The 22,365-nt window shown below is 34.0% G+C and overlaps 1 protein-coding gene across 1 annotated transcript; it reads right to left on the bottom strand.

The window, feature by feature from the left end:
* Positions 1-18,396: 18,396 nt before the first annotated feature.
* Positions 18,397-20,507, bottom strand: LOC149543795 (tubulin beta-4 chain-like). Its single transcript, XM_089798477.1, has 3 exons — positions 19,996-20,507; positions 19,629-19,898; positions 18,397-19,298 (listed from the first exon to the last, which is right to left on the bottom strand). Exons 1-3 carry the CDS (start codon positions 20,387-20,389, stop codon positions 18,628-18,630), a joined length of 1,335 nt encoding a protein of 444 aa, XP_089654603.1. The 5' UTR covers positions 20,390-20,507; the 3' UTR covers positions 18,397-18,627.
* Between the last annotated feature and the right edge of the window lie 1,858 nt (positions 20,508-22,365).

The following is a 22,365-nucleotide window of genomic DNA, read 5'->3' as shown; positions in this document are numbered from 1 at the left end:
TAGTGTAATTTGTGGTGTTCAAGCCCAAATGTAGTAGTGCTCACTTTGCAATTTTCTTCAAGGGGAGAAGAGGTACCTATGTAAATGTTCTTTTATTTTCCTTCTAAACATGTATCTCTTTATATTTCCCCTGGCAGGTTATTGGAGAAGTTTCTCCTTATGTATATGTATGTGTTTATGTATGTATGTTTGTCTATATGTCTATATATACATACACACACATGTGTGTCTATGTATGTATGTATGTATGTATATAGAGATCTCTCTATTTATATACATACATACATAAACACACATATGTGTGTGTATGTATGTATATATACACATATGTATATATGTGTGTGTGTATATACATACAAACATACCTATACATAGATCACAAGGACACGACAATGAGATGCAGAGCTACATACATACATACATATGCATAAGCAATTTTATCACCTTGAAAATTTGTATTCATCTTTACCCAATCACCAAGAGATAATATAATTTGTAAGTACATATTTTTGCATAATTAGCTTGGTATGAATAGTTTCGATTGAATTTGTTTGAGGAGAGTGAGTCTACTAATGATGATAATGGTTCTAGGTATTGAGTCTTTAAAGGAGAGAGACTTACATAATATTAGATGTTGTTTATGGATATGGGATGATTTGTTTGTTCAATGTCAATATATCATCCTCCATATTGAATTTTATATCATCAATTTGCAAAAAATCAGGGTGTCAGTTGCAAGTAATTTCATTAATTTGATGAGGGAATCAGCTTTGAAACCGGGATGATCAAAATTGGCATGTGTATCCTTATGATAGATGTTTCTATCTCATAATAGAAAATTACCTCAAATGACAAGCAGAAAATTATTAAATATATGGAAAATCAGAAGAACATACACCTATAATATTTTTGAAGGATTAATAATAATAAAAGACAAATAAAGAATGCTCCAAAAAATGACAAAAATTAAAGAACTAGTGAATCAAGAGAACAAAACAACACTTCCCAGATTCGTAAACCATACTCTTTTTAGACATAACCATAATCAACAACCAGTGGTGAATAAATTATGCCCTAAAAAGGGACCTACTTTTACCCTGCCATCATATAAGCAACATGAAGAAAGGCTAAAAGTAAAATAGGCAATCCCTTATATTCTGATCAGTAATAGATTTGTAGCTTTAAACAAAGAGTATTCAAAGTTGAACACATTCAATGCCTTGGTTAAACAACAGGAAGCCAGGGATAGGAAGATCATAAAGCTAAATAAAGATCCATGAGAAAATAATGATGGGTGGAAAATTGTAATATCAAACAGGTATCAAAGAAGAAACACATTGCAACAATTCCAAAAAAAATCCCATTAATGGAAGAAAACAAAAATAAGTAGAAATAGTCCACTCAAAATATTGAACCATTAGGGGAAGAAAGGTGAAGGGAAAAATCGGTAACCAATCCTGCAAGAACAGACAAAGATTGTAAGCAAGCAATAAATAAACCAGCTAAAAATTTTGCGGCTAGCTGTATACCATTAGGGCAAAAACAACAAGTAGCAATCTTAGAAAAAGTACTTAGGGTTTTTGAGCAAAATTGAAAGGTCTATATACCTCCACATAAAAGGGATAATGGTATTTCAAATAATACAAAGTTGCCAACACAAGAAAAATTATCTGATATCAAAGGCATGATGATAACCTCGCCATCAAACAAGGTAAGGAATACTAATTTTTATATATTTTTTGATATATTAATCATTAGCAACAGGTGCACAGAAGAAAAGTGGAAGGAATGTGCAGAGCCAGGAGTATATGCTTACTAAAGTGGACCAAACAAGCATTTATCAAAATTATCAAAGAAATTAGAGAAGATCTACAAACAATAGGTACATATTAACACCTTCTCAAAATCATCAATTTATCTACATTACAAAAACAAAGAAATTAGGAACAAAATACTTTTGATATCAAATTGTTATTATAAAGGGCATGTAGTTAAATTTCAAACTTGGATGCCTAAATAGAATGAGAAAAAAGAGCATCTGATACCAACTTGGTATGAATGTAGTAATCTCCTAGGAGAAATTAAACATTTATATACATTAATCAGAATAGGCAAGTCAACTGGTAAACTTATAGGTATAGACTAAGAGTATGACAAAACTAGTAATGTTAAATTTCTAATAGATGAGGAACCTATCAAAAGACAATGAGGGGAAAAAAGATAATAACAAATAGATCCATTTATAAGATTGAATTTGAGAAATATGAAAGGGAAATTAAAGGCATTATTAAACCAATTCTAGAAATTGATCATAATATTTCAAATATAGAGGAATCCTTTAGAAGTATCAAAATAAAGGAGATGAAGGAACATAAGATTAAGGTAATTAATATGGACATAAATAAGAAGGTAGGAAAATTAGAAGAAATGAGAAATATAGAGCAGAGCACACAAATAGTAATTACACCTATAGTAAAAAAGAGTAAAGAACAAAGACAACATGAATGCTTGGAAGTACCAGAACAAAGAATCAAAGGTATACACAAGGAAATGACAATAGTAGCAATTTTGAAAGAATGCAAAAATTTTCACAAGAAGAATGATAACTTGAAAGAAACAAAAAGAAGCATTGAAGAATGGTATAAAATGACACATGAGACTAAACTACTACAAACGGACATTGAAGATCAAACTGTGATAGGAGAACAATTTCATTAGGAACACGAATTAAGAGAACAACTTACAAGTCAAAGAAAAGAGAAGGAGAATAACAACACTAAGATATAAATTGGGGTCAATATGGACAATAGTTTGGCATACAAATCAGATATAAACTGTGTTGACGAAAACAACAATCAAACACTTTGGGATGGAAAATGTTTGACAAATAATGAGGATATGAATCAATAAGTAAACTTGGCAATGGCAAACATGGAAGAAGAAATTTTAAAACCAATAGAGTGTGTGGAAGATCAAGAAGAAGACTATATAATTCTAGCATCAGATTCAGAACAATGGAGCAATATAACAATTAGAAAGAAATTAAAAAAGAAAAGTTACAAATTTTGGCAAACACCAATAGATGGGAGAGATATCTTTGGAACTAAATCTATAAAGGAGAAGGATAAAACAGAGGAATATATGATCCCTCTTGAAGTAGAAGCTTTCCTAAAGGAATCTAAAGTATACAATTAGGTACACAAAGACTGAACAAATTGACGTGTCATATAACTGGGAGGAATTTGGGGTATTAAAAGAAACTCCAAAAATATAGGAAAAGGAAAAATTAGAAGAGGACACAAATATTGATGAAGAAGAAAATGAAATAACATAATAGATAATAAAATATTTAATAAACGAGGAAGAAGATAAGGAAGGAACTAAAAGAGAAAACAATAACCAAATAAGTATAGATAATTTGGGAATTTCAATCAATCAAAAAGGACTTAGAACCCAAAAATGTGGCAAATTACAATGAAAAGAGGAAGAAAATCACTAAAGGAATTAAGAGAAGTAGATGGCCAAGCCAAGGAACAAAAAAAGATATTTGAGGTACTTAAAACAAGGAAGGGGAAGAGCCTTCCTGAAGAGCAATGAGAATCATAACATGGAATACTAGGGGTTTCAATGCTCCTAGAAAACAAATAATGTTACAACATTACATAACACTTTTTGAGTCAGATATAGTTATGATACAAGAAACTCAGCTTAATAAAGACGGGGAGAAATTAAGAAAAAGACTAGGCAGATGGAATGTAGAAATGAAGGAATCAGTCGGAGCATCAGGAAGAATGGGAATCATTTGGAATACTAGAATAGCTAACATCAAAATTATAGTATCAAATAGTAACTGGATGGGGAGTGTGGTTTCAAGGAACAAGCATAATCTTCAGTTCATTCTCATTAATGTTTATGGTCCAATATAAACTCCAAATAAACGAAAAGTTTGGGATGATATATCTACCTTTATGGAGTTATATCCTGAGACAAACATGGCCAAAGGAGGTGACTTCAATGCCATTCTTGACTTCAAAGAACAATTTGAAGGTTCTCAAATTTTAACTAGAGCCACAATAGAATTTAGAGATTTGGTCAGAGATAATAAATTGGTAGAAGTACCAACCAACAATGGAGTATTCACATGGAACAATAGAATAAAAGACTTCAGTTATATTGCAGAAAAATTGGATCAACAGAACCTTAAAAACCTAATAGGAACCATTTCAAATGTGAAAAGATATGGTTCTTAGATAAAACATTCATGGAAAACCTTAAGCAATGGTGGGATGAAGGCAAGTTTATAGGATCAAAGATGTATTGTTTTGTATCAAAACTTAAAATGCCTAAAGGAAACATACAAAAGTGGAATAAAACACATTTCAATAATATATTCCAAGACAAAGTGAATAAAAAATAAGATCTTAAAAAACTAAATAATGAAATTATCAAAAATGGTATGGATAATGAAAAATTCATTAAAGAAAAAGAACTATTAATCAAACAAGAGGACATTCTAGCAGAAGGAGATAGAAAAGTCAAGGGAAAAAATGGCTAGCAGAAGGAGATAGAAATACAAAATTCTTTCATAATAGCACTATACACAACAAAGCTATTAAAACTATTACTCAAATTAAAGATAATAATGGTAGTACTATTGATAATCCAGTAGAAATAGCTCAAATCTTTGTCACATACTATGAGAATCTATTAAACAATTATGATTCATCTAATTTAACAAAGCAAGAAATCATGCTAAGTAATATACCTAAATTTATCATAGAATTTGACAATTTGAAGCTCAACAAACCTTTTACTAAAGAAGAAATCAAATTAGCCCTTTTTAGGATTAGCCTAGATAAATCTTCGGGCTTGATGGTTTCCAAGATTTTTTCTTTCAAAAAATAAAGGAAAGTCTTTGGGGAAGAGTTATGGAAAGAATAGAGGTAGCTAGAAATGGGGGATCAATCTTCACAAAAATTAATCATACTTTTCTAGCATTAATACCAAAAAAAGTTGCAGTTGAGTTACCTAAAAACTTTCATCCCATAGCATTATGTAATACAATATATAAAATTTATTCCAAAGCAATAGCAAATAGGATTAAAACTTTTCTTCCAAGAATTATCTCAAAAGAAAAAACTGGCTTTATACTAGGCAAATTAATACTTGATGGAATATCCATCATTCAGAAAACTATACATTCAGCAGTTAAAAATAAAGAAGCCTGTATGTTCATGAAGATAGATATACAAAAAGCTTATGATGCAATAGATTGGAGGAGGTTTTTATCTAAATGCCTACAAAATTTTGGATTTTCCAAACAATGGATAAATGTAATTTTTAATTGTATATCTACTACAAAAATCTCACTACTTATTAATGGTACTCTTGAAGGTTTCTTCAAGATCTCAAGGGGTATCCAACAAGGAGACCCTATGTCACCTTTTATTTTCATAATTATGTCAGAAGCATTTGGTAGAGCTATTCAAAAGGCACAAGGTGCAGGATTAATTAAAGTCATTATTGTTACTGAGAATATTCCAAATACTATGCATCAGTAGTTTGCTGATGATACTATTCTTCTGGAAATTAGTACCAAGGAAGAAACTAAAGCTTTTAAAAAAATTATATTGGATTATTCAGCAGCATCGGGACAAAAAGTGAATTAAAAAAATTGAAAATTTTCTTCTCAAACACCCCTAGGAACATGGAGGAATACATATGCAGTCTAATGGGATACAAAAAGAGTAACTTTCCATGTAAATATTTAGGGATATACTTAGAAAAAGGAGTTAGGAACAAAAAAGGATGGGACAATATCTTAGAAAGAATAGAAAAATAGACAGAATAATGGAAAGCAAAATGGTTAACTAAAGTAAGGAGAGTAACAAAAATTAAATCTATTATGTCAGCAATTTCTACTTACCCTCTATCTTGCCTTCTGCTACCAACTAATGTTAATAAAAAGTTGGAAGGATAACTTAGAAAAATTTTCTAGAGTGGAATAGAGGAGAAAAAGGAACAAGCACTAATTAAATGGGATAAGATATGTCAACCTAAGAATAAAGAAGGATTGGGCATTAAAAATCTCAGTTGGCAAAATGAGGCATTAGGAGCAAAGCTAGTATGGCGTCTATACAAGGAAAAAGATAAGAAGTGGGAAAAAATACTTTACAATAAATATCTTAATCCATCTAACCCTTCCTCTCTCTTTAGAATTAGAAATCCACCAAGTGGTACTGAAAACTAGAATTTTATGATGAAGTGCAGGCCTCTGGTCAACAAGTATCTAACTTGGGATTTAGAAACAAGAGATGAGGCATTATTTTGGGAAGATTCATGGGATAGTCAACCTTCGATTATTAATTTTGGAATATCCAGAAATAACATCAATGACATTATTAATTTTGGGGGACCCAAGGTTTCAGATGCAAACACATTTATTAGGATTGATGAGATAGAGACTTGGGCAAGGAAAACTTTGGATAATATAAATATTCCAAGTATGGAAAAAACTATCCTTGAAAATATCCTCAAGGGTAGATCATCAATACATAATGATTGAGCAGATAAACTCATCTGGGGAGCATCTAATGATGGAATATACAAAGTTAAGCTAGGATATGATCTTATAATTAATTTGCAAAGGTGGGATAATATCTCTATACCCTTGGATCTATGTTGGGACTCAGCTTGCCTACCTAAAGCAAGAATCTTCATCTAGGTGGTAATCTAGAATCAAATTCTTACAGCTGATAGATTCTCTAAAATGGGATTTGAGGCACCATCCAGATGCAGTCTATGCAAAAATGACTCTGAAAATATGAAGCATATTTTATTTAAGTGCCCCTTTTCTTAAGATTTTTGGTATTGGGTTAAGAATAAATTGAATTGGACATCCCCTTTACCTCAAGATATTAAGGGACTTTTTAGAGGTTGGCCTATTAAGAATAGGGTTAACATCTATGATAAATTATGGAATACTAAACTTGCAATCATTGTGTGGGAAATATGGAAGGAAAGAAATAGATGAATATTTCATAATTTAGAGCTTAGCAAGACAACCTTTTCTAATAAAGTCGAGGCAACCATCACAGAAGTTATGAATTGCCATCTCAGAAACACACCTAAAGTGGAAGGCACATTCTCAGAATGGGATGAGAATATGAGGAAAATTGGCTACATTTGACTAACCCCCCCTTAGTTTATCCTAAAAAGGATAATATAACCAGGAAAGAATGTAAATGGGTTACACCTCCGATAGGATGGAAGAAATTAAATTGTGATGGAGCATCTAGAGGGAAGCCTAGAAAAGTAGGATTGGGTTGTATATTAAAATTAGAAAACAGAGATTGGATATTAAAATGAGCTAAACCATTAGGTACTGTAACTAAATATAGTTGAATTGGAAGCATTAAAAGAAGGCTTATAATTAAGCATAAAAAAGAATATTATGAAATTAACCATTAAAGGAGATTCACAAATAATCCTAAATGCAATTGTAAAGTGAGAAACACCAAATTGGATCTTAAATGCTAAATTAGAAAGTGTGCTTAACCTAATAGATCAATTTGAGGAGGTTATAATTCGACATATTTATCGTGAAGGTAATTTAGAAGCTAATAAGTTGGCAAATCAAGGAGTGGAGGGAGAAGACTTTATACATTTAGCAGGATAGAAATAAATTAAGTAGAATACTAAGGATTAGAGCAAAGGATAGTTTAGTAGAATAATCACGCACCTTTATAAGTAGTAATTATTAGATAGACATCCATACCGAGAAGATCTACTTATATTAATAAGGTATCTGAGATATAATCATTAAATATTAGGTCTAATCTTTTCTAGTGTCTTTTAATAATTTTACATACATGTGAGCAGGCATTAATCAATGCTTAACAACCTGAGAGTTGCCATCTATTATTTAAGGCACGGTGTTCTAAATCCTTTTTATGGCTCTTCTTTCTTAGCAATCCCCTATATTTTCTCTATAAGCATGGAGTCTTCTATTGCCCTCTTTCATGCTCTGGAAGTGAGGACAATGGCATTCAAAATGGTCTATCAAATAGGATAGGTGGAGTAGAATCCTTAATCTAGTAGATGATGTTTCTAGGTTTTCTATCTCCTAGGCAATAGGGGAGAGGTTGTTTATTTATGACTATACCTAGCTTACCAATAGTTCTATCACTGGTTCTTTTATAGGATGTTTGGCTAAGGCAGTGCTATAATATCTTTGACATCACCTGGCTTGTGGGTTTGGAAAATGTTGTCATGAGTATGGATGAGAAATTGTGTACTCCGCTCCCTAAGGTCTACGTGGCATATGAACTAGAGGAGCTTTAGCTTGTCAATGTCACTAGGAGGTCATCTATGTTTATTAGAGATAACATAAAATTATTCAATACATGGCCGAAGATGGAGGCCAGTATTAATTTCCTGCTGAGATGGAGAGGAGTTCGTGAAGACCCTAACAAGGATTGGCTGATCAACTTTCTTCAAGCTTGAAGCCTCTAACGAACCAGATATCAATTTTGATGATCTAGGTAGAGTGGAATTTACATTGCCAAATTGCATCAAGTCCAACAAAGAGCTTACGACGTATGTGTTTTCACCGGGATCAATAGATGATGATGAGGACAAAGCCAAGGACATAGTCATGGTCTGTTGGAAGAAAGAGGAGGAGGCTCAGCGTTAAAAGCCTTATCGTGGCCCTAGGTTTATGATAGCCCACTTAGGCTTAAGTTTAAATTTTTTAGATTAATAGAATAGAATGGCCCTAGGAATGGCCTTCTGGTATTTTCTTGTGTTTTCTTGTCTGGAAGTTGCCTCTGTTGTTTATGGGCTCCTTATAGAATAGTTGTTATAGTATAAGGATATATGGTTAGTATTTAGGTAGTATGAATCTAGTGGGGATGTTATTACATTAGCTATAAGTATTATATCTAGTTTGGCAATATACCTTTTTTGTATCTCTCTTGTTATAGCTACATTATATGATTAGCAACAATAGGTATGTCAAGTAGCTTAGCCTCTTAATCTAGCCAACTTCACCAAGACTGTGATTTAGATAATTTTAGTAAGGATTTTGAATATATCCTAAATTCAAAACGGTTTTATAATCCAACATCAAATTCTTATAATAAATTTCATAAAATATTAGGATATTTACTACTTTTAATGTTCAAGTATACTTATGACAAACACCTAGCATGTGATATAATGAAATTTTGGAACTTAAGAGTTAACTCTCAAATGCGCTAACTTTGAATATGTATTTTGAGGTGTGTTTAATTCAATCTACGAAGGAATTGGAGTTATTTCTTTAGAAGATTTGGTATGAAGTGGTTAACAGTTTGATGTTTCATTTTCCTCTTTTTTCCTTTCTTTTGGTTTATGGTATCTTATCACTTTTGGTAGAAAGTTGTTTATTCTCTTGCAGATGCTTGGCAAAACTTTTTCCATGGAAGGGCTCCCGTTGTACTTTGTTGGATTATTGACTTTTTTTTACTTCATTTTCCTTGAAATATAACATATTGGTTTTACATTATGAAAAGCTAGGATTATTTAAGTTTTATACACAGTGGGGTATTCCCCTCTATATCTGTATAATATAGGACTTCAGTCCCGGGCTAGACTGGAGGTTTTCTTTCTTCATTCTTTCCTACCAGTGCCTATTTGATTGGAGTAATATGTAACTTCATATTTATTTATTTAATATAATACAAAGGCTTAGGCCATTTACCGACCAAAATAAAAATAAAAATTGAAGGACAAAAATAAAATAAAATATATAATTTGGTGGAAAAAGCCATGAGCTATGTGGCTCCACATTGTGGCTATTCCACTGTCTAGTAGAGAAAACTCTTCACATTAAATATGAAGATCTTGAAAATTAAAAAAATATAACTATTAGAGATTTGTATTTGTGTTTTAGTGATAACAAATATACAGTCTAATTTTAAGAAAAATAATAGTCTTAAATGAATATGATTAAATTAAATAAACAAGAATACTAGCTATAGTTGTATAATTCCGGTATATTGATTATGGTAAACAAAATGTTCGATAAAACAAGTATGAAGCAACATAAATGGATCATCTACTCGATCCTATTATGACTTAATGTAAATGCATCAGATCATTACCTGGATGATATTATGCACAAGATCTTTACTCAATCACCAAGAGATAATATAATCTGTAAGTACAAATTTCTGCATACTTAGTTTGGTATGAATAAATTTGATTGGATGCAAGGATAATTGCTTGTGTGAATTCAAGACATGAATGATTAATTGAATTTAGCACAAGTACTATGCAAGTGTGTATGTATGCATGTAAAGTAGTTCACTATGTGAACTGATTTACATACATGCACATGTGCATATAATCATCATAATCAATTATCCTTGAATCTAACCGAAACTATTATATATTAACAAGAGATACATGTTTAGAAGGAAAAAATAAATAGAACGTTTACATAGGTCCCTCTTCTTCCCTTGAAGAAAATTGCAGAGCAAAGGCATGGAGATCACAAGGGAATGACAACAAAATCCTAAATCTCCACTAAACTTCACCAACATCCAAAGCTCTCCACACTCGTTCAGAGCTTTCCACCCTTTTTTGCGTGTAGCTCTCCACAATCAGTCAAAACAAATAGGGAATGATTAATTTCATGTTTTCTATTTTTTTTGTTTATAATCCATAATCCACAAGATCTCTCTGTATACATACATACATACATAAATGAAAAGAACAATGCACTTTCTAAGAGTTTAGAATTGTTCAACAAAATTGATGTTTTACAAGAAAATGCATATGAAGAACTATTAGCTCAGAAGCAAGAACATGGTGTTGAAACAAAACAAAAAGTGCTTGACATGAGAGATCTGCAAGTGAGGGTGTTAACCAATCTTGAAAACTTGAATGTTGAAATGAAAGCTATCGATGATCAAACACCTATGCCAGAGTTGCAACACACTATGAGGTTGATTTTAGATAAGGTAGAGGCAAATATTTAGAAGTTTGATAATCAAAATTTAAGGCATGAGAGAAAAGGAGAAGGAGCGGCCTTAGAAAGAGACTGTGCGACAGAAACAATAGCTAGACAACATAGAGGATATTATGGGAGCCACTAGATAGAATCCAAGAACATGTTGCAGTAGGTACTATGACATTGGAAACAACAGTTATATTGGTGTAGTTGCCGATTGATTGGGTTGATTACTTCATTGTTATATGATCCGATGTTAATATTAGTTATTATTTGACATACATGAAAATATTATTATATATACATACATACATGAAAACAATAATGCACTTTCTAAGAGTTTACAATTGTTCAACAAAATTAATGTTTTACAAAAAAAAAATACACCTAAAAAATTGTTAGCTCAGAAGGAAGAACATGGTGTTAAAACGGCATAGAAAGTGCTTGACATGAGAGGTTCGCAAGTGAGGGTGCTGACCAATCTTGAAAACTTGAATGCTGAAATGAAAGCTATCGATAATTAAACACCTATGCCAGAGTTACAACACAATGTGAATTTGATTTTGGATAAGGTAGAGGCAGGTATTCAGAAGTTTGATAATCAAAATTTAAGGCACAAGAGTGAAGGAGAAGGATTGGCTTTAGAAAGAGATTGCACAATAGAAACAACAAGTAGACAACAGAGAGGATATTATGGGAGCCACTAGATACAATCCAAGAAAATGTTGCAGTAGGTACTATGACATTGGAATCACTTGCAAGTGTCTTTGAGAATTTACAATCCAAATATCAAATGCTTGTAAGAGTGTTTCAAGTATTGGCACGGTCTCCCTACGATGATCCCAAGTATCAAATGCTTATAAGAGTGTTTCAAGATTGGGAACCACTTCAACATCCTTTGCATGATTTAGAGGTAATATCGTTATGGCAAAGGCTTTTGAAAGGGAATGAGCCTCGTGATTATGGCATTTACACAGAAGCAGAACTTGCTTCTTCAACTCCTTACACTCAACTCTTCACTGAATTTATTCTTCAATTCCTTGCATATGCAATTTTATCACCTTGGAAAACTGTATTTGATCCTTCTAGCTAGGAACAACGGATTGTTCATTTTATTGTACCTATTATGATGATTGTTCTACAGGAATTTGTAATCAACCCATCTAATCAGCAACTAGATCTATTTAAGTAGTTATCGTTAGTTTCTTTCTAAAAATATATGATATGATATGTTTTTGTAAAATTTATTGTGAACTCTACCCATTTTTCCTGGTCTGCATTATTTTTGTAGAGGATCTTGGGGTAAGTCACTTAGCACAGGTTGAGTGAGTTTTATTTTATTTTTATTTGGATTCTAGAATACGTATGTAGCTGGATCAATTTTTCTGTTGTGCTAAGATGTAATAAGCACCTAAAAAAGATCTCTAAATATACATGTTTAGAAGAAGATATAAAAAGATACCTGTTTAGAAGGAAAAGAAACCAACATTTACATACCCTTGAAGAAAATCGAAGAGCTAGGGCATGGAAATGAAATCACAGAGCAAAGGCACGACAATGAAACACAGAGATGACAAGGGCACAACAACCAAATCGTAGAGCAAGGGCACGACAACGAAACACAGAGATCACAAGGGCACAACAACCAAATTGCAGAGCAAAGGCACGGTAAAAAAACACAAAGATCATGACAACGAAATTGCAGAGCAAGGGCACAACAAAAAAATATAGAGATATATCACAGGAATGAAATGCACCAAGCACAAGGGCACGATGACATTCAAATCTCTCCACCCTTGTTCTGAGCTCTCCACCTTCTTTCGTGCACAGCTCTTCACAATCAAAACAAATGGGGAATGATTTATGTCGTGTTTTCTTCTTCTTTTTATACTTATGCAGACATCGCAATTACGATGCTTACGTCAGTATGCGACGACGTGGGGGAAAATTGCAACAACAAAAAATGAAAATCACCACAAATTAGACCACTGTCGCAATTCAACCCCAAATGTTGTAGTGAGCTTGAGTAGAAGTAAAGTACAATTATGTTTAATATGTGAATGTGTGATTCTCTCTCTCTCTCATATATATAATCACTCTTTTTAATTTTAATATTATTCATATACTTAATCATATTTGTATATCTCGAAAGTTTTTTATGTGTGTCATGCGAGTAATAATAATAATCCTTAAAGTCTATCAATTTCCGTCCATATCCATCGGGCTTAAAATACATTGTGTGAACCGACGACATATGTATTGAAGAGTTGATGATGTATTATGGTCCACATAGGGACATGACTCTATGTGGCCACATAGAGTCATGTCCCTACAGGAACATGAACTTATTCTCATATTAATACAAGATTGCATGCTGAGGAAGGATATCAATAACATCGGTAATATCCCTTTCAACAGCAGTGTTATGTACTTACTAATTTGGCAATGATAAATATATGTAATCTAAATATAGTTGGAAGGTTATGTGTGTGTGTGTGTGTGTGTGTGTGTGTGTGTGTGTGTGTGTGTACAGTCTACTAGATTGGAATTGTATTATATATACATACATATCATATCCGAATTAATAGTGATTGAGAAAATCAATATTATTGTTCTCTATTAGAGATCCAAGAACATTTAGAATCTCCTCATTTGGTGCCCTTGTTGCCAACATGCATAGCAAAGTCATCCAACCCTTTCTTGCTTTCTTGAATATGTGGTGTCTTTTCTTCTCCTTAAACCTCCATGCGAATGGTGCAAATTTTGTGCCTTCCACATGCATTAGTTCATCCATGAAAGTCATGCCTAGACTTGGGACCACTCAGTCAAGAAAAGGACCCAAAACACCTAGAAATTCAGTGGGCACAATGACAAGCATAACCTTTTGCAGCACCTCCACCGGCGAGTCGAGTTGCAAGCCCCACACCATGATGATTGAAAAAACATTTGTGTTTGTCTTGCAGCAATTCTTTATCAAATTAAACAAGCACCCCAACAAAAATAAGCACCCTTCCCACTATTCTTGGATCCTAAAATCTAAACATTCTATAGTCTTCATTTTGTAACTGGGCCATAAAAATGATTATGTTGCTTGGCCACTTGTAACCTCTCCATAAAGCCCCAATTTGTCCAAGGACAAACGATCAAGGAGTTAATTATTGTTTGGGGATTTTACCACACTTACCCCATATACCTATGTGGTTGTTTAAGTATAATTTGTGCTTAAATTTAAGCAATTGTAGTGTCCCCGTGCAAATTTATAATCACAAGAAAAGTATAATTTAGGATCTATCCCAATTTTATTGGAGCAACCACTCCTTAAAATTTAAAAATAAGCTTTGAAATAAGCATGGGGCTAAAATAAGCGATCATTGTTTATTGAGAAAAATGAGACGTGGGTCTATAAGATTTTTTCCTATTTTTTATTCTCTCGTTTTTTCTCAAAAAAAATTCTACAAAATTTATTATTAGGTTTTTTATTTAAACTTTCTATTTTAGATGTTTGTTAACAAATTAGCAAAAAAAAATAGTAACCATGGGGCCAACCATGGGGCCACCAACTCCACATATTGTTGCTAGGAAAGTTGAGCAATGGTTGCTAACCTAAATAAGCTTAGCAGACACATGAGGAATTGCCTTAGTCATACCGTCTCGACATTTCCTCTATCATTTTGGGGTAACTCCACATTAAACGCATATTGTGTGTCGCCATCCTAAGCACCATCATTCCAAATTCTTCTTTTTATTGCTAATGATAGCTATTAATATATCCTTCCAAATTTAAATTCCTAAAAAAAATTGTTTTAATTTCATGTTTTACAAGGTGAGAGCCCAATTAGATAGTGTGTGCACCTCCCTATTCCCTTAACCTTCATAAGGCAATTTCAAATGTGCTTGATCGCATACGTGCTTGAGTTATTGACACACAACTAGACCATCAATTCCCTACCAATCCCAATAAAACTAATAAGAAATTCTAGTGGTACCCTTTCATTCTCAACATCTAAATGGTTTTTGTTTATAAGTAAGAGTCTTTATCTGGCAATTTCAAATGCTATTTTTTTTTCTTTTTTTTTTTCTCAAAAAAGAAATTATATAGACTTTATTATTAGGATTTTTATTTAAACTTTATATTTTAGATGTTTGTTAAGAAATAAGCAACAAAAAATAGCAACCATGGGGCCACCAACTCCACATATTGTCGCTAGGAAAGTTGAGAAATGGTTGCTAACCAAAATAAGCTTAGCTGATGTATGGGGAATTGCCTTAAAAGTCATACTGGTTGGACATTCCCTCTATCATTTTGGGTTTAACTCCACATTAAATGCATTTTGTGTATTGCTATCCTACCCACCATCTTTCCAAAATCAATTTTCTCTTTCTAATCAACATCTAAATGATTTTTGTTTACAAGTAAAAGTCTTTATGTAGCAATTTCAAATGCCCTTGATAGCATAAATGTGTAAGGACCATTGATTTCATACCAATGCCCCAATACAATTAATAAGAATCCTAATGGTAGCCTTTCATTCTACTAAAACTGAAAATGCTCATCACGCAATTTTAGATAGGTTTGATGGCATGCATGTGTGAGTTAAATTTCACACACAATTGGACCGTTGATTTCCTACCAATCTCCCAATTAAAATAATAAGAAATTCTAGTGGTAGGCTTTCATTCTCAGCATATAAATGTTTTTTTTTTAAAGTCAAAGTCTCATCCGACAACTTTTTATGTGCGTGATGATACCAAATTCATGTTACAAGAGTTGGTCGATTCCGAATTTCCAAAATTCGTTTTAGTATTTTTGGATGGCTGCAAACATCTTGGAAACATTTTTGACCATCCTCAAGTCCTTGAAACCATTTCCATTTCGATAAATTGTGCATCTAAGGTGGAAACACATTTTTAAGGAACATTGAAATTAAGAAATTAAGAAAATGCAAGATTATGAAACTTATGTTGAATTCACCCTTTGCTGGACTTTTATTTCTAAAAATACATGAAACCCAAAAGGCTATAAAATACGTGTAAGTTATTGACACACAGCTGGATCCATCAATTTCCTACGAATTTCACAATAAAAATAATAAGAAATTATATGATAGCATTTAATTCTAAACATATAAATGATTTTTGCTTAAAGTAAAAGTCCTAGCAACTTCAAATGCGCCCTTCATGGCACACGTGTGAGTTATAATACAGCTGGACCATAGATTTCCTACCAATCCCCCATTAAAAATAATAAGAAATTCTAGCACTTCATTCTCAGCACATAAATGGTTTTCACTTACAAGTAAAAGTCTTCCACCTAGCAAATTTCAGATGTGTTTGATGTCGTCCATCCTGACAAACACGAGAAACTTGATTATACCAAATTCAGGCATGAATATAAGAGCACCACTGCTAGCAGCGGCATGAATATAAGAGCACCACAATAGCTAGATTATTTTTCAATCAAATAATGTACATCGTTAAAATTTGCTGCAAAAAGCGGTGAAAGCAGTGGAGCTCTTCGTCCGAGCTAAAAAGTGCAAAATCCCATTCAAAAAATAATAAAATCCTGGCCTTGCTCTTAAATTTACAGGTCTTATCCAACTTCGCTGTGCTCCTAACCTGCTAATGCTTTATAGCCACGGAATTAAGCAAGAGTTGAACAAGTGTGGTCTTGGTCTTCTCCAATACAATAAAATTACTAAAAATCGTTATAAGGCCTAGAAGATCAGGAAAAAAATCCACTAGAAGTCTGATCTTGCACATTCCCATTCAGCAAATAATAACTCAGCTGTTTTCCAAACCTGCAAATGCTTATATATAACAGAATGAAGTAGCACTTCAAGCAAGTCTGATCTTGCTCTTATATATTATTTACGGGTTTTCCCCAATAAATTATATCATCAAGAAATCGCTATAAGGCCTAGAAGTTCAGGAAAATCCACCAGAAGTATAAGTGAGCTCTTACCTACTAAAAGTACAGTACAGTCCTGTTCAACAAATAATAACTCAGCTGTTTTCCAAACCTGCAAATGCTTATATATAACAGAATGAAGTAGCACTTCAAGCAAGTCTGATCTTGCTCTTATATATTATTTACGGGTTTTCCCCAATAAACTATATCATCAAGATATCGCTATAAGGCCTAGAAGTTCAGGAAAATCCACCAGAAGTATAAGTGAGCTCTTACCTACTAAAAGTACAGTACAGTCCTGTCCAAAAGCCTTTCTAATCAATGAATGAACACCAATGCAAATTTGTCCAAAATAGCAAGCAATGAGTTTTCTTCTTGTATAGATGCGTAGATATAACTCAGAAAATACAGAAGCTCGTGATTAACATTCTTTTAGGCCTTTTTGCTTATTAAAGAATACTTTTAATAAAATAATTGTACATATTAAAAATCACTGGAAAAAAGCGCAGGCTCCTTAACTTTTCACCTAACAGAGACTGAGTTTTCTTCTTGTATAGATACGTAGATATAACTCAGAAAATACAGAAGCTCGTGATTAACATTCTTTTAGGCCTTTTTGCTTATTAAAGAATACTTTTAATAAAATAATTGTACATATTAAAAATCAAAGGAAAAAAGCGCAGGCTCCTTAACTTTTCACCTAAAAGAGACTAATGTTTCACCTTAAATTTTCACCTATTCCATTGCTAATGTTGCAGAACACAACATGTATGCTAATGTTGCAGAACACCAGAGCACCTTATAAGAGACATTGTGATTTCCTAAAAAGCAATCTTCTTACGGTGGGTGAGCCTATTGATATTTCCTAAAAAGCAGTCTTCTTACGATGGGTAAGCCTATTGATATTTCCTAAAAAGCGATCTTCTTACGGTGGGTGAGCCTATTGATATTTAATGTGAATCACCATATAAACTTTTTTTTATATATATAAAGAATTACAGAGAAGTTGAGCCTAATTTGTTCTAAATAACCGTGAGTCTGCACACCAATTCAATAATGTCCAGTGTAACACCAGTGCTGGGGTACGTTGGACAGGGAAAATGGGCCTCATTTTTGGGACAGTGGCAAGTGGTGGACGAGGTAGGTAGGCGTGTTGCATTGTATTGGTATAGAATTTGAAATGCTGGGTTACGAGCAGAGTACTCCAAATTAAATAATCAAATATAGCAAAATTGCAGCATGAAGTAGAACAACTGAACATTAAACATAATATTACATATCCAATAGTAACATTCAAAAATAAAAAATTCAAGTACTCATCCCAGCTGCGTCATACTTGGGTACTCAAGTATCAGGTGCAGGGACGTCTCGGAGACAGATACTTGAAGTTTAAGAGGGGATGCGAGTCCCCCGGTCTCAATGATAATTTCCAGGTCAATTAACAACAGTGCATTCAAAAAAAACTATAAACATGCAACAAATTTAGTCTCTATTTACCAAAAAACTTTTAGTAGAATATTCAATCCAAATGTGATAGATGCATATCAATGTATTATAGCAGAGTGGTATTAAACGAAAAACCAGCTTATCTGCTTATCATCCAGCAGAAGGGAGGAAAATACAACAAATGAAATAGACAAACACATAACTAGATGTGAAAACAACTAGCCGTTGTCGCCATTGTTAAACAGAAGTAACTTATATGAAAATTATTTTGGACCAATCACATTTCTTGTTCTTCTTCGTCATCGTACTCCTCTTCCTCATCAGCGGTGGCATCCTGATATTGCATGTACTCAGAGACCAGATCGTTCATGTTGCTCTCGGCCTCAGTGAACTCCATCTCATCCATGCCTTCTCCGGTGTACCAATGCAAGAAAGCCTTTCTCCTGAACATAGCAGTGAACTGCTCGCTCACACGCCTGAACATCTCCTGAATGGAGGTAGAGTTACCAATGAAGGTGGAAGCCATTTTGAGGCCCGTGGGAGGGATGTCACAGGCAGAGGACTTCACATTGTTGGGGATCCATTCCACAAAGTAGGAGGAGTTCTTGTTTTGCACATTCATCATCTGCTCGTCCACTTCCTTGGTGCTCATCTTCCCACGGAACATGGCTGAGGCTGTCAGGTAACGCCCGTGCCTAGGATCTGCAGCACACATCATGTTCTTCGAGTCCCACATCTGCTGAGTCAACTCCGGCACAGTTAGAGCGCGGTATTGCTGCGACCCACGGGAGGTCAAAGGTGCAAAACCCACCATGAAGAAATGCAGGCGGGGGAAGGGGATCAGATTCACGGCTAGCTTTCTCAGATCTGAGTTCAGCTGACCGGGGAAACGGAGGCAGCAGGTTACACCGCTCATTGTGGCTGAGATTAAGTGATTTAAATCTCCAACTGTAGCACCAAAAACCAAAAACATTAAGCCCTTTCCGATTCTCAATATGGTTGCACATCGAAATAAAAAATGTAGTATACAGAGTATTCGTAGACAAGCAATATAATACAGGATCTTATAGCAGTAGTAATGCATTCTAAGTACTGCAAACAACTTGGTATTACCAAATACAGAGACATTTAAGCACTGCCTGCTTTTTTATTTAAGGAGGGGCACTATACTCAGATTTTCTTCAGATATTTAAGAGACGGAGTCTAACTGACCTGTTTAATAAAACTTTGCAAGGAAGAATTGGAAAATAAAATGAAGAAAGGAAGTTTTGAACTTACAGCTTGGGGTAGTGAGCTTGAGAGTCCTGAAGCAAATGTCATAGAGCGCCTCATTGTCCAAGACCATACACTCATCAGCATTCTCCACAAGCTGGTGCACCGACAGTGTAGCATTGTAGGGCTCCACAACAGTGTCAGACACCTTAGGAGACGGAAAAACAGAGAAAGTCAGCATCATGCGATCGGGATACTCTTCTCTAATCTTCGATATAAGAAGCGTCCCCATTCCAGATCCCGTGCCTCCTCCAAGCGAATGGCACACCTGAAACCCTAAAAGAACACAAAAACAGAAAGCGGAAGTCAGTGCTACAGATCCAGGGTTTCTAGGGTTTCAATCTCAAAACAAAGGATGAAAACCTAAATGTACCTTGCAAGCAGTCACAGTTCTCAGCCTCCTTGCGCACAACGTCCAACACGGCATCAATGAGCTCTGCGCCCTCAGTGTAATGGCCCTTCGCCCAGTTATTTCCAGCGCCGGACTGCCCGAAGACGAAATTATCAGGCCTAAAGATCTGGCCATAGGGGCCCGTCCTGACGCTGTCCATGGTTCCAGGCTCCAGATCCATGAGCACGGCCCTGGGAACAAATCTCCCGCAGCTCGCCTCATTGTAATACACATTCACTCTCTCCAGCTGAAGATCAGATGTGCCATGGTACCTTCCCGTGGGATCTATCCCGTGCTCATCACAAACAACTTCCCAGAACTTTGCCCCGATCTGGTTACCACATTGCCCACCCTGAATATGCAAGATCTCTCGCATTTTCGCAGAAGAAATTGAAACCCTAACGCGCCAAGAAAAGAAGAAAAAAACCTCAACAACACTACAAAATCTCTGCGCTTCAAGACTTTTCTCGGAAATGAAAATGTCGAGGAGATATATCAGATCTATGCTCGTTTGTCTCTGCTTATAGGAAAATTTTGCCCATCTGACCGTTGGTGGGGCTCCCGTCGACGTCAAACGGCCGGCGAGGATTTCAAAAATATCTTTCGCTAGCGAACAAAGCACGGCTAGTGCGGGCCGGCTTTTCACTGCCTCTAAATTTGTAGTGGGGTTTTGAATTGTTCGTTTTGATTTGTTTTTACGGTTTTTGAGGAATGAATAATATTATTTTATTTTAGTATGAGGACAGCTCACTCAAGAATTGCCTTTAAGACACGGTCCCATGGAAGGGCTACTCCAACTACTTATGGCCCCATAGGACCCCTCAACCTTGAAAACTAGTGATTAGTTCTTTTCAATGAGATATGTTAGAAAGTAGAGTTAATAATAAGCGTAGCAAATAATTTGTCATTATCATAACAATCAATTTATAAACTGATTTCTTTATATAGTGAATTATAATTTATGTAAAACTAACATAATTGAATAATTTCATCTTTTAATTATTACTTTCTTTTTTATAGTACAAATATATTTGAAACTTATTTTGTGTATTCTATTATAATCATATTAAATTTAAAGAATATTAAAAATAATGATCAATCTAAATGTTGTGTAAAATACATCAATGATAGGTTTATGTATGGAAATGGAGAATAAGACTTGTACTTCAAATTTACTTTTTAAACTACAAAAGCTTACATAAAATGGGTATATATATATATATATATATATGGAGTCTAAATGATGGTTGCCTTCAAAGAGGTGGAATAAACTTAACTTCTATTGGGCTTCCAAGAGTAATCCCAAAAAGTCAAGTAATATGTGTATGGTTCAAAATCGAAAGGGAAAGGTAGTGTTTTCAACATTAAGAAAACTTAAGGTTGGGACAAATAATGAGAGTATATTTCAAGCCCTCTTGTTCACTAGCAATAAATGATCCCAATGCTCAACCTCGGTAGATGATAATGCAATAGAAGTTTGTTTGTTGCAAGACTATGCAATTCGACAAGAACTAAAATAAAAGACAACCAAAAGTTGACTTCCAAGAATCAGCATATCCTCTTCAATCTAATTCGACATAGCCTACTATTTGTGAAGCCTAGGTAGTGTGTAACAAATTCCAAAATGAGTGGTGTCCCAAATATAACTTAGAATATGATTAACTTCCTTCCAATGAATCTCATGAAATATGATAGACTAACCTGACGCCAAAGTTTATATCAGGAGAGTATGGGTCAAACATAAAATGCCACCAACTAATTGACTATATAAAGTAGCATTGAACACTAGGTGTTGTACAAGTGGTACTCAATATGACACCACAATCAAATGGTGTAGACACAAACTTACTATCACTCATATGAAACCCATGAAGCAATTAAATGTCATACTTGAATTGTTTAATGGGAATCCCTTTAATATACTAAAGAACATGAAGACAAGGAAGTAATACAAAAGCCTAAGATTTGTCATGTCAAAATATATCATCAAACTCTATTGAAAATCCAGATGCATGGATGATGAATTGTTAATGAATATTAAATCATCAACATACAATGCAATAGTCAATTATCTATCATAAAATGTGTAAATGTACAATGAACTCTTCTTACATATCCTTATCAAAGATGGAGTAGGAAGGTTTTAAAAAATGACTACTTGGCTCTCCAAAGATATAACACACATAAAACACTTAAAAAGTGTGAAGGCCCAAGTATCTATAAAGTGAGACAACTAACTACTAAATGAACTTAACTTGGTGTAAATGAGACTAAAAGGTGTGAGAACTAGATAAAATATGTCCTATTAGGAGTGGAACTAGATAAAAGATAATTAGATGCATAAAGACACTT

Source organism: Cupressus sempervirens, chromosome 8, assembly GCF_028749045.1.
Source record: "Cupressus sempervirens isolate cs-2001-9-10 chromosome 8, ASM2874904v1, whole genome shotgun sequence".
NCBI classification, from domain to species: Eukaryota; Viridiplantae; Streptophyta; class Pinopsida; order Cupressales; family Cupressaceae; genus Cupressus; species Cupressus sempervirens.
The sequence above is the reverse complement of the archived record's forward strand: the minus strand, read 5'-3'. Positions and strand labels throughout refer to the sequence as shown.

Coding starts and splice junctions, on each gene's coding strand:
- LOC149543795 (XM_089798477.1), bottom strand. CDS start 20,389: ATGCGAGAGATCTTGCATATTCAGGGTGGGCAATGTGGTAACCAGATC. Junction 19,899..19,995: donor GAACTGTGACTGCTTGCAAG/GTACATTTAGGT, acceptor GTGTTCTTTTAG/GGTTTCAGGTGTGCCATTCG. Junction 19,299..19,628: donor CAAGCTCACTACCCCAAGCT/GTAAGTTCAAAA, acceptor TTGGTGCTACAG/TTGGAGATTTAAATCACTTA.